This window comes from Heteronotia binoei, chromosome 17, assembly GCF_032191835.1.
Source record: "Heteronotia binoei isolate CCM8104 ecotype False Entrance Well chromosome 17, APGP_CSIRO_Hbin_v1, whole genome shotgun sequence".
NCBI lineage: Eukaryota > Metazoa > Chordata > Lepidosauria > Squamata > Gekkonidae > Heteronotia > Heteronotia binoei.
Window position 1 is genome coordinate 51,229,811 of NC_083239.1, and position 19,235 is coordinate 51,249,045.

The 19,235-nt window shown below is 48.0% G+C and overlaps 1 protein-coding gene across 1 annotated transcript in view; it reads left to right on the forward strand.

Annotated features, from left to right (window-relative positions):
• The window catches only part of FOXA3 (forkhead box A3), a 45,762-nt gene extending 28,426 nt beyond the window's left edge, over positions 1-17,336 (forward strand). The window contains exon 2 of the mRNA XM_060257518.1: positions 15,227-17,336. Within this exon, the coding sequence (XP_060113501.1) occupies positions 15,227-16,414 (1,188 nt within the window). The 3' untranslated portion in view covers positions 16,415-17,336. The remainder of the gene's footprint in view (positions 1-15,226) is intronic.
• Positions 17,337-19,235: the final 1,899 nt, after the last annotated feature.

The following is a 19,235-nucleotide window of genomic DNA, read 5'->3' on the forward strand; positions in this document are numbered from 1 at the left end:
TTGGAATATCTTGTGGTTAGCCCCCAAACTTAGTTGGTGAGCTCCTCGACAATTTCCTGTGAAGAGCAAACTAGCTCTCCGGGGAGAAAGGTTCCAACGCCCCCACACTTTCTCTTTGTCGCCTGTGCCCCTTTCTAGCGGCAGGGAGTTTTCTAACAGAGAGGAGCACCGGAAACAAATGTGATTCACCACACACAATCTGTTCTGCTCCTTCTTCCCCCTACATGTGCGGACCCTCTGGTCTAAGAGAATCTTCAGCACATGAAGGTTGCCAGGTCTCTGGCCACTGGCAGGGGAACGTAGGGCTGTATTGCCAGATCCAGATTGGGAAATTCTTGGAGATTTGGGGATGGAGTCTAGGGAAGACAGGGACCTCCATAGGGTATAATGCCAACAGAGACCACTCTCCAGAGCAACCATTTTCTCCAGGGGGGTTGGTCTCTGTAGTTTGGAGATGAGCTGTAATTCTGGGGGATTCGGGCTTAAGCAGGGCCTAGGAAAATCTTACTGAACTCTGCTCTGCGATGTCTATTGCACTCACTAGCTGTTCAGTACCAAATCAAGAGATTTATTATTTCATTCTTTCAGCTTTACCTAATCCGACGTTACAAGAGACAAACTAGGAGCAAAAGCTCTAGGACAGGAGTGGCCACACTGTGACTCAAGAGCCACATGTGGCTCTTTCACACATATCGTGTGGCTCTTGAAGCCCCCACCGCTGGCTAGGAGAAGGCAGCTCTCTGTTTAAATATCGTCTCCAAGCCAAGCAAGCTGGCAGCTTGGAGAATGCATTTAAAGTTAAAGTTGCTTTCTTTCCACATCTCCCTCCCCCATCTATTTCCTTCCTTCCTTCCTTCCTTCCTTCCTTCCTTCCTTCCTTCCTTCCTTCCTTCCTTCCTTCCTTCCTTCCTTCCTTGCCTTATGGCTCTCAAACATCTGACGTTCCTGTCTTGCAGCTCTCAGACATCTAATCTTTATTCTGTGTGGCTCTTGCACTAAGCAAGTTGGACCAGCCCTGCTCTAGGTTTGCAAAAGGATCCTATCTCCTCATTTGCATGGTGGCAGGGAGGGGGGTGGTGGAAGAGAGAGGCTGACTCAACAGTTTCCCAACTCAAGGGGGTGGGCGGGGGGGTTTGCTCCTGCCGTTCTTTCAAAGGTCTTCTTGCACACTGTCAGGGTATCAGCAAGCCCTGTCCTTTCGGGGGAGGATCAAGGCAGGGCTGAGTGCCAGCCACCCCCCCCACCCCCCATGCAAACAACAGATTCTAATGTCCAAGGCTGCCTGTCCAGGTGGGGGAGGGGAGGAGGGCCCTGGTCCTGCTTGCACAACCTGAGCGTCTGCTTGGCTGTTTGGAAAGGATTTGAGGGCTATCTGGGAGATGAGAGAGGCCATGAAAAAACTAAATCCCCAACTCTCTTGAGATGCAATGAGAGCTGACTTGTCCCCAGACTTGCAAGAACGGTCATGGAAAATGCTGTGCAGTACTGCCGATTCGCAGGCTGGGAGGAGAAGAGGATGGAAACCCTTTACGCCAACGGGATGGGGCAGTGCAGTTCTACTTTCATTGTAGCCAAGAAGAAAACTCTGGAAAGACAAAGAGGGCCCGAGGCCCGCTAGAGGAGCCACAGCTTTGTAGGGGTTCTGAACGAGCATCTCGCCAGCCCAGCTTTAAAGCCTAAAGCACCCACACTTTGCAAAGGCCGCAGGAATGCTGGAATGCAGTTGGAGATCCACCTTCCTGCGTGGCCATCAGAACCTGATAAATCACATCTAACCGTTGTCGTTGCTGTCAAGTCACAGTTGACTAATGGCGACCCAGTAGGGTTTTCAAGGCAAGAGAATATCAGAGTCAGTTTGGTGTAGTGGTTAAGTGCGCGGACTCTTATCTGGGAGAATCGGGTTTGATTCCCCACTCCTCCACTTGCACCTGCTGGAATGGCCTTGGGTCAGCCGTAGCTCTGGCAGAGGTTGTCCTCGAAAGGGCAGCTGTTGCAAGAGCTCTCTCAGCCCCACTTACCTCACAGGGTGTCTGTCTGCTGTGGGGAGGAAGGTAAAGGAGATTGTGAGATTCAGAGTATAGGACAAGATATAAATCCAATTTCTTCTTCTTCCTACCTCCACATCACAGCCCTGGACTTCCTTGGTGGTCTCCTATCCAAACATTGACTGGGGCCAACACGACTTAGCTTCCTAGATCTGATGAAAACTGGACTATCCAGGTCAGGGCAGACGAAGGTTTTGCCGTCGCCTGCTTCTGCGTAGCAGCCCTTGACTGACATGGTGGTGCTCATCCAAACAGTAGTGAGGACTGACGCTGCTTACCTTCTGAGAGCTGGCGAGAGTGGGCTAGCCTGGACTACCCAGGTCAGAGAGCATCTGACAGTGCCTTTCTGGTTTTCCACATATGTACTTGGGGATGAGGTTGAGCTCTCTGCTTTAATGGGCATGTGCAGGGCTCTTTTTTTTTTTTGGTAGAAAAAGCCCAGCATGAACTCATTTGCATACTAGGCCACACCCCTGGCATCACCATTGTTTCACAGAGGGCTTTTTGGGTGGGAAAAGTCCAACAGGGACTCATTTGCATATTAGGCCGCACCCCCAACACCAAACAAGTCGGAACTGTGTTCCTGTGTGTTCCTGCACAAAAATAGCTCTGGGCATGTGTAAATTTAGACTGGTTCATCTTTCACACAAGGCTCTAGTCTAATACATAGCACTAGAACTACGTGTGTAACTTAGACATGTGGTTCTGGTGCTATGTATTAGACAAGAGCCTTGTGTGAACAATGAACCAGACTAAAGCAGGAGTCAAGTAGCACCTTTAAGACCAACAAACATGCACATCAAAGCTTACTTTCTGAAGAAAACTTTGTTGGTCTTAAAGGTGCACTTGACTCCTGCTTTGTTCTACTGCTTCAGACCAACACGGCTGCCCACCTGGATCTAATGAACCAGACTGTTCTTTACAAAACAAGTTTCTAGCCCACATGATTGCCAGAAACATGTTTGGAGGCAGCCAAGGTATCTTGCTCAACTGCCGGACAGATGGAAGGCCCAAAATTCTTCTCTCAAAATACAATTAACCTATCGACGAGGTTATGCAAATTGATGTGACCAAGGCGCCAATTCACACTTTACAAGAGGGGCGTGTTTGCCAAGCACACGCTAATGTTTGCAGTAGTATGTGCCGTAACTTGTGCGGTGTAGATTGGGGAACACGCAGTGGACGGGGACCAAAAAAGCCTCAGCCAGTCGATATTCCTCTTATCTTCACCATGCACAGCTGGTCCAATAGCTAGTACACCTTTTACTCGCTCCAGTACGTCTTCTAGGAAAAGAACAACGTTTGAGTCCACTGGCACCTTTAAGACCAACAAAAGTTAATTCTGGGCATAAGCTTTCATGTTTATAATAATAATAATAATAAATTTTATTTCTATCCCGCCCTCCCCGCCTAGGCGGCTCAGGACGGTTAACAACATGTTTAAGCTTATGCCAGAATTAACCTTTGTTGGTCTTAAAGGTGACACTGGACTCAAACTCTATTCTATTGCTTCAGTACTAACATGGCTAACCACCTGAATAATAATAATAATAATAAAAAGGTAAAGGTAGTCCCCTGTGCAAGCACCAGTCGTTTTTCGACTCTGGGGTGATGTTGCTTTCACGACGTTTTCACGGCAGACTTTTTACGGGGTGGTTTCCCCGCCCCCCCTCCCCGCCTCCGGCTCATCCCTAAAGGCTGCTGTTTCATTTGGGGATATATCCAGAGGAGTTTTTTGTTGCTCAGTCGCACAGTCAACTCCGGCTCTTTGCGACCTCAAGTCATGCCAGGCCCTCCTGTCTTCCGCCATCCTCCGAAGTCTGCTCAAATTCATGTTAGTTATGTCAGTAACGCTGTCCAGCCATCTCATCTTTTGCCGTCCCCTTCTTCTTTTGCCTTCTGTCTTTCCCAGCATCAGGGTCTTCTCCAGTGACTGCTCCCTTCTCATTGGGTGGCCAAAGTATTTGTTAAAAATCTTTGTTGCTGTTCAGTTGCACAGTCAAGTCCGACTCTTTGCGACCCCATGGACAAAGTCACACCAGGCCCTCCTGTCTTCCACCATTCTCTGAAGTCTGTTCAAATTCGTGTTAGTTACATCAGTAATGCTGTCCAGCCATCTCTTGTTCTGCCGTCCCCTTCTTTTGCCTTCTGTCTTTCCCAACATCAGGGTCTTTTCCAGTGACTGCTTCCTTCTCATTGGGGGGCCAAAGTATTTGAGCTTCAGCTTCAGCATCTGACCTTCCAGGGAATAGTCTGGGTTGATTTCCCTTAGGACTGACGGATTGGATCTTCTCCAAGGGACTCTCAAGAATCTTCTCCAGTGAGTGCTCCCTTCTCATTGGGTGGCCAAAGAATTTGAGCTTCAGCTTCACCATCTGACTTTCCTGGGAACAGTCAGGGTTGATTTCTCTTAGGACTGACTGACTGGATCTTCTTGCAGTCCAAGGGACTCTCAAGAGTCTTCTCCAGCACCACAGCTCGAAAGCATCTATTCTTCTGCGCTCGGCCTTCCTTATGGTTCAACTCTCACAGCCATACATTACTACTGGGAATACCATTGCTTTGACTATAATGACTTTTGTTGGCAGGGTGATGTTAGTTAGCAAAATAGTAGAGTCCACCTTTAAAATGAACGAATTTTTATTGTAGCATAAGCTTTTGAGAGCTGCATTTCTCAAAAGCTTGTGCCACAATAAAACTTGTTAAGTCTTAAAGGTACTACTGGACTCTTTACTATTTTTCATCTGGGGATAGGAGCCAGAGTTTCAAGGAGGGGCTGTGGCTCAGTGGTGGAGCATCTACGCAGTATGCAGAAGGTCCCAGGTTCGATTCCTAGTCCGTCCAACCAAATCCATCAGGGAAAGACGCTACCAGTCTGAGTAGATGATACTGGCTTTGATCGACCAGAGGTCTAATTCAGTATAAGCAGGGATCGTTTTGTAGAAAAATAGGTGGTGAAGCTCATTAACGTAACTCATTAGCATATGCCCCCCAGCCAAAAGCAATCTGACGCAAGAAAGGAGAGCCCCGGTTAAGAGAGGCCTGCCTGGGCTGGCTAGAGATCCAGCCAATCCAAGCAGGCCTCGCTCGCATGGGGCTCTACTGGACTGCCCCCCCCAGTCAAAATGCCAGAAGCCACCCGCCACCCAAAATCACATAAGAAGTGGAGAAAGGGTGGCGCGGGCTTTTCCAGAGGTTAATGAGGGCTGCTGGGGGTGTGGCAAAGCCCCTGGTGACTGGCTGGCTGCCTGCTCTCCTAATCCAGGGATTGTTATGCAGCTGAACCTACTATTCAATGGGCAAGGTTGGTGGGGAGAAAGTGGGGGAACCCTCAGAAAGGTTCAGCTGTGCTCCTGTGAGCACCAGCTGAATCTGAGGCCTGAGTATAAGGCAGTACAAGGCAGCTTCATGGGTCTAGTAGACCCACCCCACACCTGGGAATGCCTGGGTCGTAATCTCCAGTCCTGTGACCAGGAAGTTGAAGAACGACCCTGAAGTGGCTTCCTTTAATCCAAGACCACCGGGGAAGGTTCAAAAGCCAACTTGCTTTCCCCCCCAGACAATAGGAAGCCGACCTTGGTTCAGAGGAGGCTAATCTTCACTCTGCTCTAAAAGGGATTTACGACCGTGTGTGGGCCACAAAACCCAAGTTGCAGGGCACGCCCAAGGCAAGTCTAGAGCGGATCGAGGAGGATGGGTCAGGCAGAGAGATCTGCTGCGTGAGCCGGGGATGCTGAAGCAGACCTTTGGTCGACGCTGCTTCGGGGCAAGTGCGCAGCGAGCCAGTTAACTTTAGTGCCCATTACAGAAGGTGATATTTACTGCCCTTCACGTCTTGGTTTATGGCATACAGAAAGCTGAACTGCAGGACTCCTCTCTTCGACAGCAGCTACAGAGAAGGGGGATTGGGCCATGCCCAGGGCCGGATTAAATCCCGTGGAAGCCCCTAGGCAGTCCAAAAATCTTGGGGGGTCCCCTGCAAATTATCTCAGAGTAGGAGCACCCAACCCTGCCACCCGCAGGCACCGTCTCAAAAGCCCCTTTGACAAATCTGCGGGGGGAGAGGCAGAGAGCAGCAAACTTGGCGATGATGGCAGCAGCCGCGCCAGACAAGTTGGGGACAGAGCGGCTCAGTCGCTGGTTGGGCGTGCAGGCTGAGAGCGCTGCAAGCAGGGGGGGAACTGGGGGTGGGGGGGAGCTGGGCCAGAGCCCCTAAAGGTGTGAGGGCCCATAGGCCAGTGCCTATGTGGCCTAATTGTTAATCCAGCCCTGACCGTGCCCTCCATCCCACCCCTGAGGGAGTTCATCAGTGTGTTTATCAGTGCAGCCACCGTGGTGTAGTGCTTAAGAGTGTCCAACTAGTATCTGGGAGACCCACGTTCGAATCCTCAATCATGCCATGGAAGTTTCCTGGGTGGCCTTGGGCACAGTCACCCTCTCTCAGTCTGACCTTCCTCACAGGGTTGTTGTGAGGGGAGAATGGAGAAGCATGGTATAATAAGCCGCCTTGGGTGAGTCCCCTTTGGGAAGAAAGGCAGGGTAAGAATGAATGAATTAGACAAATATTCATTAAAGATAAATAGGGATTTAAAAGACATGGAAGAGATCTGATTGGGAATCTTCAGGGTTTGTTTGTTTGTTTGACCAACAATGCAAAAAAATGCAGTTCCAGCTGGCTTGGTGCCGGGGGGTGTGGCCTAATATGCAAATCAGTTTCTGCTGGGCTTCCTCTGCAAAAAAAGCCCTGTGCGAAACAATAGTGATGTCAGGGGTGTGGCTTAATAGGCAAATGAGTTCCTGCTGGGCTTTTTCTATTAAAAAGCCCAGTGTGCAACAAGTTATGTCAGAGGGTGTGGCCTGATATGTAAATGTGTTCCTGCTGGGCTTTTTCTACCAAAAAAGCCCTGTGCTCAACAATAGTTATGTCAGGGGGTGTGGCCTAATATGCAAATGAGTTCCTGACAGCTTTTTCTACAAAAAAAGCCCTGAGAATCTCTAAGGTAGCTGGGCAAGAGATTCATGATTTCGGACTGCCAGCCTCCAGGTGGTAAAGAAAACAGAAACCACCACACTGTATTGTGTTTCTGTTTTTCTTTGCCTCTTTCCCCCCCGTATTTTTCTTTTCCTATCCACACACTGCAGGTCTGGTTTGTTATGGTTGATAACCTCCAGGTCGTAACTGAGATCTCCCGCTATCGTAACTGATCTCCAGGTGACAGGTCAATTCACCTGAAGGAAAGAGCTGCTCTGGAAGGTGGACTCTATGACATTATACCCCCACTGAAGTCTCCTCCCCAAACCCTGCCCCCGTCAGGTCCCGCTCCCCAAATCTCCAGGTATTTACCAAGCTGGAACTGGCAACATTAGTTGTGGTTAGGAGACAGCCAAGCCCCGTGTGCAAGGAGTACTCGCACCATAAGCTGGCTACCCATGGTCTATTCAATAAGAACAGAAGAGAAGTCATGTTGGATCAGGCCAGTGGCCCATCCAGTCCAACAGTCGGTGTCGCACAGTGGCCAAAAAAAAACCCAGGTACCATCAGGAGGTCCATCACGGGGGCCAGGACACTAGAAGCCCTCCCACTGTGCCCCCCCCAAGCACCAAGAATACAGAACACCACTGCCCCAGACATAGGACATAAGAGAAGCCATAATGGATCAGGCCCATCCAGTCCAACACTCTGTGTCACACAGTGGCCAAAAAAAACTAAGTGCCATCAGGAGATCCACCAGTGGGGCCAGGACACTAGAAGTCCTCACACTGTTGCCCCTCCCAAGCACCAAGAATACAGAGCATCACTTGCCCCAGACAGAAAGTTCCAACAATAAGCTGTGGCTAATAGCCACTGATGGACCTCTGCTCCATATGCTGATCCAATCCCCTCTTGAAGCTGGCTATGCTTGTAGCTGCCACCACTTCCTGTGGCAGTGAATTCCACGTGTTAATCACTCTTTGGGTGAAGAAGGACTTCCTTTGATTCATTCTAACCCGACTGCTCAGCAATTTCCTCGAGTGCCCACAAGTTCTTGTATTGGGAGAAAGGAAGAAAAGTACTTCTTTCTCTGCCTTCTCTATCTCCTGTGGCAATGAATGCCAATCAGACAGAAGTTTCTCAAGGTTCACGCAGGCTACCTGAAATCTCTTGGACTGGAGATGCCAGGGATTACACATGGGACTTTGCACACTAAAAGCATGAGCCTTACCACTGAACTGCTAGTGAGGCACTGCAGTGCTAGTGTTACACAACGCCTGTTCAAGAGATAATTTCCACAGGCTATGCGTACGAATTTAGACACAACCTTCCCTAACTGTGGAGGTTTCTCGTACTTCAGAAGAAGGAGCCGAAGCCCGAGCTTCTGGATCTTTTCCAACCATTCTTTGGATCTTTCCTACGATTGTCCTTTCTGGATCTTTCCCGCAACTGGCAGTGTGCTCTCGCCCACTGCAACAACTCTTTTCTGAATCTGAAACCAAAAAGATTATTTGCAGGACACTATCTTCCAGGAGTTTGGAAGCTTTCACACGCCTTGATGTTTGCACAGTATTTGCAAGCAGTCACAGGGCTGTGTTTGATAACGGGTTGCTACAACAGTCAACACGCTTATTATTTCCAAAGGCTGGTGCAGTGAGTCCTGTTAAGACCAATACTCCCTCTAAGCTGTGGAGTTTTGTGAGCAAAACATTCTAGCTTGTGAGCTACTGGCATTAAAGTCGTGAGTGACTGCATAAATTAGAATAACAGAATCATAGAGTTGGAAGGGGCCTTCAGGGTCATCTAGTCCAACCCCCTAAGTTCACAGGATCTTCATTGCTGTCAGATGGCCATCTAGGCTCTGCTTAAAAACCTTCAAGGAAGGAGAGCCCACTAACTTCCGAGGAAGCCTGTTCCACTGAGGAACCGCTCTAATGGTCAGGAAGTTCTTCCTCATGTTGAGCTAGAAACTCTTTTGATTTAATTTCAACCCACTGGTTCTGGCCCTACCTTCTGAGGCCACAGAAAACAATTCTGCACTATCCTCTATATGACAGTACTTGAAGATGGTGATCATATCACCTCTTAGCCGCCTCCTCTCCAGGCTAAACATGCCCAGCTCCCTCAACCATTCTTCATAGGACTTGGTCTGCAGACCCTTCACCATCTTCGTCGCCCTCTCTGGACCCATTCCAGCTTGTCTATATCCTTCTTAAAATGTGGTGCCGAAAACTGAACACAATACTCCAGGTGAGGTCTTACCAGAGCAGAGTAAAGCGATACCATCACTTCACATTTAGTTTACTCTGGGGCCATTTTTCTTGAGCTAACACAAAAATGGGTGAACCGGAGGATATAAAACTGTGAACTAATTCACACAAACTCGGCTTAGAGGGAACACTGGTTAGAGGGAACATTTTGGCACTGGATGACCATTTCAATTACCATGAAATTGCACCTTTCCAGGACTTAAAACACCATGACCGATTTCCCACTATGCCGCTCTCACGCTCCTCTTCTCCGCGGGGTTTATGTCGGATTTCACACTACCTTCCCCGGGGCTGCAACTTGCTCTGCCTCTTTTGCGCAGCAAACGAGGTCCTCTAAAAATCAGTTTCAATTTGCCGAACGAAAAAGGTGAAGCTAGTTGCGGCCCCAGGGCAGATCGTGTGAAATCCGATGGAAGCCCCACAAAGAAGAGGAGCCGTGAGAGTGGCATAAGACTAGTGGGAAATCGGTGTACGACTGGGTGCAGGCAAAATGGTCTCCAGACCACGCTCTTTCCTTTCCCCCTGGCTTCCCTCTTCCCTTCCTGTCTCAGAGCCAAGTGGCATGACGGCGTTTCCATCAACCGCACACAGCCCAAATCACGGTCAGCAAACCTGCTTCTAGCTAAAGCGGCTGACCGGTTAGTGGAAACAATGAAAACACTACCTGTAGCCAGCTGCAGTCTGGTAAGGGAGAGTGGCACGGTGCGCAAGAGAGAAGGAGAAGGGAGGAACAGACAGGTCCTCCGGGGGATCCCCAACCTCTTATCCACGGTTGGGAGCCTCATCAACACGACACTGCACCAAGCCAATGTTCTGTCATCAGGATTCATTGCTTTCTAGGCTGCCAAGTCAGAGGACAGTGCAACTTGGCCCACCCATTGTTGCAAACGGTGTTTATAGAGACATAAAACAAAAGTCTAGTGGCACTGTCAAAACTAGCAGCATTTATTTCAACATGAGCTTTTGTGAACCACAGCTCACTCCCTGGCTACACACAACCAGCAGAGCTTGTATTTCTCAAACAGCAGTTCAAAACATAACACAGAACACCACTTCCAAAACCTTAGGCTATTTCAAGCACGCATGGAGCAATGGTTAGAGAAGGGTGACCAAACTTGCTTAACGCAAGAGCCACATAGAATAAATGTCAGATATTTGACAGCTGCAAGACATGAACGTCAGATGTTTGAGAGCCACAAGACAGACGGAAGGAAGGAAGGAAGGAAGGAAGGAAGGAAGGAAGGAAGGAAGGAAGGAAGGAAGGAAGGAAGGAAGGAAGGAAGGAAGGAAGGAAGGAAGGAAGGAAAATAGATGGAAGAGAGAGAGATGGAAAGGAAGCAACTTTAACTTAAGATGCATTTTCCAAGTCACTGGCTAGCTTGGCTTGGAGATGTGATTTGAAGATACACATGCTTTCACCAAGCCAGCTGACAGGGGCTGTGTGGTCTTTGAGACCCACACAATATGTGTGAAAGAGCCACACGCCGCTCCCGAGCCACAGTTTGGCCACCTCTGGGTTTGAGTTTTGGATCTCTCTCTCTCTAACTCATCATGAGGTTGTAGTGAAGGTAAAACAGGATGGGAGAACTGTGTTGGCCAATCTGGGCTCCTTGAGGGAAAGGGTTATCACTGATTACTGCTAGGGTGAATGGTTTCAGTGCTTTTCTTTATCAAATTTTATCTGGCTACATCTCACCCTGAGCTCCTTTTCCCCAGACCAGGCTGATACGGTAAGGCAGGTATCCATCTCTATCACGCTGTTTGAAATCCAGAGCACCTACCAGCGAGTTCCAAAGGATGGTAAATCAGTTGAGCAAATGTCCCCAGCTCCACCACCTTAACTGCTAGGGCCAGTTGCTAAAATGGGTTGCGCAAGGATGCCAGACAGATATTTGCATGGATTCATTCTGGCAGATTCAGTCTACGCATGGAAGGTAGAGCAGTGTAGTGGCTACCGGGAAATCAATCGTGGGTTCAGGTCTCAGACAGCCTCAGTCAACCCGTTTAATTCGCCCTCAAACACCCCCTTCCCTCAAGTCATAAGAACACAAGAAGAACCCTGCCAGATCAGACCAGTGGCCCATCAAGAAAATGGCCACCCAGTTCCTCTGGACGGCCATCAACAGGGCATGGAAGCAGAGGCCTTTCCCCAAAGTTGCCTCCTGGCTTTGGGATTCAGAGATCCCATGCCTCTGAATGTGGAAGTTCCTCTCAGTCACCGTGGCTAGTAGCCACTGATAGACTTATCCTCCATGAATCTATCTAATCCCATTTTACAACTGCTTATTCCTGGGGCCATCACCACTGCATCTTCTGGCAGCTAATTCCACATTTTAATCACTCTCTGTATAAAGCAGTGTTCCCTTTTGTCCATACTCAATCTAGGCCCTTTTTAAAGGGTACCGTGAGAGTTCCACCTTTTAAAAAAAAAATCAGAATTCATGCATTTTTCTTTATCACTGTGGAGCTCAAACCAGATGGAGCCTGTCCGCTTCCTCAGAGCCCTGCGAGGCAGGATGAGGCCAAGAAAGAAAGCCTCTGGCTACCCAATTTTGTTTCACTGGCTGAGAGGAAATTTGAATCTGAATTCCAAAGTCTCTCCCATCCCATCCCAACCCTCTAGGGTAGCTTCGGCAGCAGGCCTGAGACCTGAGCCTGTTCTACAAGAAGAGTGGATATAAACTGAATAAATAAATTAAATAAAATAAATAATAAATAAATAAATGTCTTAACAGAACTTCATAGAATCACAGAGTTGGAAGGGACCTCCAGGGTCATCTAGTCCAACTTCATTCAAACCCGGTTGGTTGATCCTTCCTCTTCAAACCAGAGCCTCTGTGAACAGACCTTTCCACTTTAGCAATCCACAGCGGCAGACGCAGGCGTGTGGCAAATCAGGCCTATGACACCGAGCTACCGTTGATTAGGATCACTCATCCTTTGGTGGCAAGACACCCCTTATCAATCCACATCAATAACCCTGCCCTTTAAATCCCTATCACATGCAAATAGGCCCCCTATTCTCGGCCCTGAAGTAGAGCATCCTTCTCCACCAGTTCGGAGCTAATAAATATGGGTAAAAGAATAGACAACCTTTAAGAAAGGAAGTGCCTTCTACTGAATCAGACTCTCCTCAGTCCATCAAAGTCAGTCTTGTCTACTCAGACTGGCAGCAGCTCTCCAGGGTCTCAAACTGGACGCTTTTTAGTTGGAGATGCCGGGGATTGAACCTGGGACCTTCTGCTTACCAAGCAGATCCTCTACCACAGAGCCACTGTCCGTCTCCATAGTTGAACATATATGAACATAAGAAGCTGCCTTCTACTGAATCAGACCCTCAGTCCATCAAAGTCAGTCTTGTCTACTCAGACTGGCAGCAGCTCTCCAGGGTCTCAAGCTGAGGTTTTTCACGCCTACTTGCCTGGACGCTTTTTAGTTGGAGATGCCGGAGATTGAACCTGGGACCTTCTGCTTACCAAGCAGATGCTCTACCACTGAGCCACCAGCCCTCCCCTATAAAGAAGGCAGAGATAGCACCTGGGGGGGGGGGGAGAGATTACTAGGCCATGGGAACCTACACACACACAGTTTTGAAAGCCAAGGCAGCTTTCAGATACATGGGCTGCTAACAGACCGGCACTTTGGGTCGACTCAGAGACGCCTCTGAAATTGACCCCAAAAAATCCCTCCACACGCAAACATCTGCCACGCATTCTCATCCCATACACCCCATCCTCTGGCCTCCGCAGTGCAACTGAAAAAGCTACCACTTCCACTGTGGTAGCAAATTTTTGAGCCACATGCTAGTCGCCTCCTTGGTGTCTGGAAGGGGAAGGGCGCAAGCAAGGCGCCTTGGCGGTGTGAAACCACCAAGCCGCCCCAAGTTTTAAAAAAAATTAAAACTGTTCAGTGCACACATATGCACATGCATGCGTGTGACTACTGCACTCGTGCATGCGCATGACTACTCAAAATGTATGGGGACAGGAATGGCGCACAATAGCTGTCTGAACATGACCATGTCGCCCCATGGACGGGATGGGGACAGCTTGCAGGGGACTACGTGGAGGCTTCAGGACGGCTCTTTTTGAGCCATCCCGGTTTGGGATGCCTCCCAACCGCCCCAAAATGCCCATCTGTTATCAGCCATGGATTCCCAAAAGCCCTGTATGAGAAGGCAGCAGGAGGCAAGATGGTGACAGATGAAGGATATAGTGGAGACATTAGATTTGAGTCCAGTAGTGCCTTAGAGACCAAGAAGTCTCAGGGCGTCTCCACATCCATTATTTCTGACGAAGGAAGCTTTGGCTCTCAGACGCTCAGACTCTGAAACTCTTCTTGGTCTCTACGGTGCTGCTGATGGACAAATCTAACTGTTCTCCTGCAGACCAACATGACGACTGCCCTCTGAAACTTTCTTAATGGAAAGCTTGTTCCTCCTGTTTGGAACAGCAGTGACCAGGAAGGCGTGGAACCTTCCAGAGAAAAGTCATCCTAGGCCTTAAACTCTTTTGGGTTCCCTCACAGGAAGCTCTTCAGAAGTTTCCTCCGAGGGAGAACTCTCAAATCCCTTCGGTTTCCTTGAAGTGACTTTTTCACTAGCAACTCTTTGATTTGTGCCTCATCTTTGTATCCATTGCCCAGTGCAAAAGTGGTCGTTTCCCCAACCCTTACTTCTTCTCCTGTGAGAAAATGGGGGGGGTGGTTTAGCCGCCTGAAGATCTCTCACTTTTACAATTGATTTCTAGACAACCAAGATCAGTCTCCCAGCTGCTTTGGAGGATGGACTGTGTAGCATTATACTCTGTTGAGGTCCCTCCCCTCACCCCAACCTCCCCAGGCCCCACCCTCAATATGCCCATGTATTTCCCAGCTCAGAATTGGCTACCTCATTTGTGATCCATTATTTTACTGGTTGCCCTGTATGAACAACATTGGGCCATTCCTTTGTTCTTCTGTGAGTTAGCTAGGTGGTCAACCCCAGTCTGCTTTCCTAACTTAAATTTTTAGGATCAGCATTCATTACGACCTTTTTTTTTTTTTAACTGAAGGGGCTACATGTCTCTAACAGCTGGGATGACCAAACTTGCTTAACATAAGAGCCACATAGAATAAACATCAGATGTTTGAGAGCCGCAAGACATGAACAAATATTGCGCACGTGTCTTTATTAAAGCTCTTAATCAATTTCCTTGCACAAAAAGATGAAATACATATGAATGCACTTGACAAGACAACCATGCTAGAAGGAGACTTTTAAAAAAAATGAAAGCTGGGAATAACAGTCCCCATAAGACCAGCACAGGAAAAGGTTACTGGCATTAGTGGAAGAAGGAAACACACGGGTACCATATGAATCATTGTCCACCATTTGCATGATTATGCATCTCTCTTTGCCTTGACACCAAGATTAGTAAATACAGCTCCTACAAGAGCTATGAAACTAAGGGGGAACCCTGTGCCACCCTCTTAAATTCTGTCCCTCCTTCTAGTGGCTTCCTTGGCTCTTGCACTCTCTTTCCCTGCTCTAGGTCTCCGGGTGACCTCTGTGGTGTAGTAGAGACTGCCTATTTCCCCCTCCTTCCTCACTTCACACACAGAGGAAATAGTCACCTACCTATGGGTCAGTGCTCAGATGCTAACTGAGGTCCCAATGCTACACATGCTTACTTGAGAGTAAGCCTGAATTAAGTTCCTCCTCAACCTCCAGGAGCCACACAATATGTGTGAAAGAGCCACATGTGGCTTCCGAGCTGCATTTCGGCCACCCCAGACCAATGGAGACCCCTTTATTGTAGGTGAATGGGGGGGGGGGAAGCTTCTTTATTGATTGGTGCAGGATATATAACCATGAAAAGCACAGAACTTCAGGTTCCTTTGTCCCTTGCGTGCTCACTGAACACAAATACTGATGCTTTCTCATTCTTTGTTTCCCTCAGGTATTTCCAACCGTAAGCACAATGGCATCCAGCTTGGGACCGATGAACCCGATTAACTCCTACGTGACGCTGAACCCCCTCAGTTCTCCCGGATCTATGAATATGACTTATCCAAACAGTGGCCTGCCTAGCCCTTCTCTCACTGGGCTGACCAATGCCAGCAGTCCAATGGGCCTCCCGTCTGTGTCGTCTCCTGTCAGTCCTGTATTGACTCCACTGGGGGCTCAGGGTCCCACCCTCAATTCTCTGTCACCTTACCAGAATGTCAGCCAGTCGATGGCTCCACTCAGCTACTCGCCTTCTAGCATGAACAGGCCCAAGGAGATTAGTAAGTCCTACCGGCGCACATTGACCCACGCCAAGCCGCCCTACTCTTACATCTCCCTCATCACTATGGCCATTCAGCAGGCCCCAAGTAAAATGCTGACCCTCAACGAGATTTACCAGTGGATCATGGACCTCTTCCCTTACTACCGCGAAAACCAGCAACGTTGGCAGAACTCCATCCGCCACTCTCTCTCCTTCAACGACTGTTTCGTCAAGGTGGCCCGTTCCCCTGACAAACCTGGCAAGGGCTCCTACTGGGCCCTCCACCCAAATTCAGGGAACATGTTTGAGAACGGCTGCTACCTGAGGCGCCAGAAGCGTTTCAAAATTGAGGACAAGGCCAAGAAATCTAGCTCCAAAGCTTCCAGCACCCAAGAGCAAAACCCCAAGATTTCTGAGGGTCTTCAAGAAGGCCAGAGCCCCAACACAAGTTCGGAAGGGGCTGAATCAGGTCACTCAGACACCTCCCACGGGTCTGAGGAACAGAGGGGTCTGGTTCAACTGGATTGCTCAGGTGCACGGGGTTCGTCCCCCATATCTGAGACCTCTCCAGCCCCCATCTCCCAGACCATGAATAGCCACTACTTTTCCACATCCATCACCAACCTGGACCTTCCAGGGGATCTCAAAATGGACCCTCAGTTCAACTTCAACCACCCCTTTTCCATCAACAACCTGATGTCTACCGAGCAGAGCCACAAGATTGACCTGAAATCCTATGAGCAGACAATGGCTTTCAACGGTTACAACTCCCCCCATTCAGTGGAAGGGAAACACACCTATGAGACATCCACCTCGCTCAGTGAGACTGGCTCTTACTACCAGAGCCTGTACAGCCGCTCCCTGCTCAATGCTTCGTAAGGCTCAATGCCGTATTATAATGCAAGGAAGGAGGAGGAGGCCAGAGAGATCTCTACCTCCGGCCACAATTACCAGCAAGACCATCAATGAGCAACTCCCACTCATTGCCAAGAAGCAAATACAGCGAGGGCGGTCCAAAGGAGTACACAGCCAATGGCCCGGTCTGTCAAGATCATGATGAAATCATTTGCTTTCCAAGACCAATCTTTCTACACAGTGGTCAACAGCCCATGAAGAGCTTCCATTCCTATGCATTCACCTACCCATAATGACCAGGAAACAGGAAGGAATTTCAGTCCTTGCTGCCGTTAGCCAATAGCCAGTTGGGTGGCCATTGATTTGTTTTTGTGATGGCATCTTCCAACGGTTGGGACTCTTGCTAGCATAGGCTCTCCAAGTGCAAAGGCTACCGTTTCAAAATGGCGGACTGCAGTCTGAATTCTACAGTTACAAAAGAAGCTCAAATTCACCCAAGAGTGGAGATATCGATGTGTACGTCAAAAAGGACATAAGAAAGGACATTCCACAGGGTGGACTGTGCTGGTGACCACTCCTCAGTCCAGGAAGTGTGCCTTTCCAATATGTTACAGTCACTGGTTGAATTGTTGTCTCGGGATTTTCAAACCCACCCAATTTAGGTCACAACTGTACGTGGCAGGACTCCATTGTTACACACACAAAGGGGGGTTGGTTATGCCAAAGACAATTTAGGCCTCAGGCTAATGATGAGCAGGGACAATATATTTTAGATTTTTTAAAAAAAGAAAAGACAAGTGGCTTTATATTTAAATATTTGTGTTTTCTGTTGGGAAAAGGGTTAAGAGTTGATTTAATATATCACACTTTAGAGCAGATTTAGAGGGTGTCTGTTGAAGTGGTGTATTTTTTTTGTATTAATGATAATTAAAAAAACAAAACAAAATCATATGTAGTTTTTGTTTTCCCAGCATGAGTTTAAAAATATGATCTCAGAAGGTCCCTAATTTCCAATACCATGTCAATTTTTAACTCTCAGCTGTGGCCAGGCAAAACAAAAATGACAGATCAAATTCCCCAGATTCAAACCATAATTTACTGTTATTTATTTACTTATTTCTTTTAATTTTAAGGATTCTACTGTACTCTTTAGCCCAAAGACTCTCCAGGTGGTTTATAACCCAGTAAAATCAATAAATAACCTCACCAAAAAGCTACAGCAGAAGCAATCTAACACAACACAGTGAGCAGCAAAAGCAATTAAAATAAACTTCAAAACAGTGCCCACAAACCACATACTACCATGGTTGCCAACCTCCAGATGATACCTGGAGATCTCCCAGAATTACAACTGATTTCCAGACAGAAAAAAATAGTTCCCTGGGAGGATATAGTGGTTTGAGGAGTGGAATCTATGGCATTTTACCCCTTACACTAAGGTCCTTTCTCAGGTCCCCCCCCCCTCAAATCTTCAGGAATTTCCCAACCCAGAGTTGGCAACCCTATATAACAATCATATAAATGAAGCACTTGGATTTACCATAAGCAGAATAGCAATGCAGGAAACCAACTTGGCAAGGCAACGGACAAGAAAACTAACTAACCTAATATAGCAGTAAAAACCACAAGTAAAACAACTAAATAAACCATGATGAGTCAAAAGCTAGGGTGAGCCTTTTTTTTTTTAACCTGTTGCTGCAAATTCATGAAGTCTGACACCCAATGTGTATCTGGAAGAACATACCACAGGTAGGGTGCCACAATGGAAAAGTCCCTGGTCCTTCCAGTGAGCAAGCCTTTGGTTGAAATGCGAACCAGTTGCTCCCAATAATCACTTTGGGTTTTTTTTTTTTTTTTTTTAAAAATGGTGCCATCCAGAGGACATTAGGCACATTTCCAGCACCACCCCAATCTCCTCACGACTGCATAATGAAAACATAATGAAAATGGCAGCCTTGGGTGCTTCAAGACTAGCCCAACAATGTCTTCCCCCTGAGAATGAGTAGGCAAGTGCTAAACGTCAGTGGTGGGTGATAGTAGATAAAGATATATCCACCCCCAACTCCCAGGAGCTTATGACAAAAAGGAGAATCAATTTTTTTTTTTTTGCCCTGACTTCCCCCGCACACCATAGGGCAGGCAAGGGGGTAAATTTGTCCTGCCAGTAATAGTAGGAATTGAGGTTGTGAGGCCTACTCCGTTGCCTAGCAACCCAGGCCTCCAAGGGCCTGTTGTGCAAAGAGTTGGAAAATACCTGGAGAATTAGGATGTGGAGTCTGAGGAAGGTGGAGGTTAGGGAAGAACTTTAGTATGCTTTGCCATTCAGTCCTTCTTCCAATGTTGCCATTTTCTCCAGGGGAACTGATCTCCCCATCTGGAGTCTGGCAATCTGACGAGAGAAAGCCCAGATTTTAAAATGGTCCCTTTAGCTATTGCTTTAAAATCACTTTGGTCTGCAGCAAATTATGGGGGGAAGCCAATGCAGTACTACGTGGGGGGCTGGATTTGGTCCAGAAACATCAGTTGCCAAGCTCCGATTTTAAAGTATCCACAGCATATTTGGGCCTAGTCTCAAATCAGTTGGGATATTTCAGCAGATAACATACGGGCAGTTTGGGCCGACTCAGAGACGCCTCAGAAGCCAACCTGAAAAATCTTTCCAAACGCTAATATCTGCGGCCCATCCCCATCCCATACTCACCCTGTCCACTGTTAATCTTTAAGGTGTCAGAAGACTCCTGTTTAATTCCAGGATAATCTGTCACAACAAAAATAAACAGAACTCTTGAGGCATCTTAAAGCCAAGAACAACAACGAAAACATTCAGCGTAAGGAATCTGTAAAA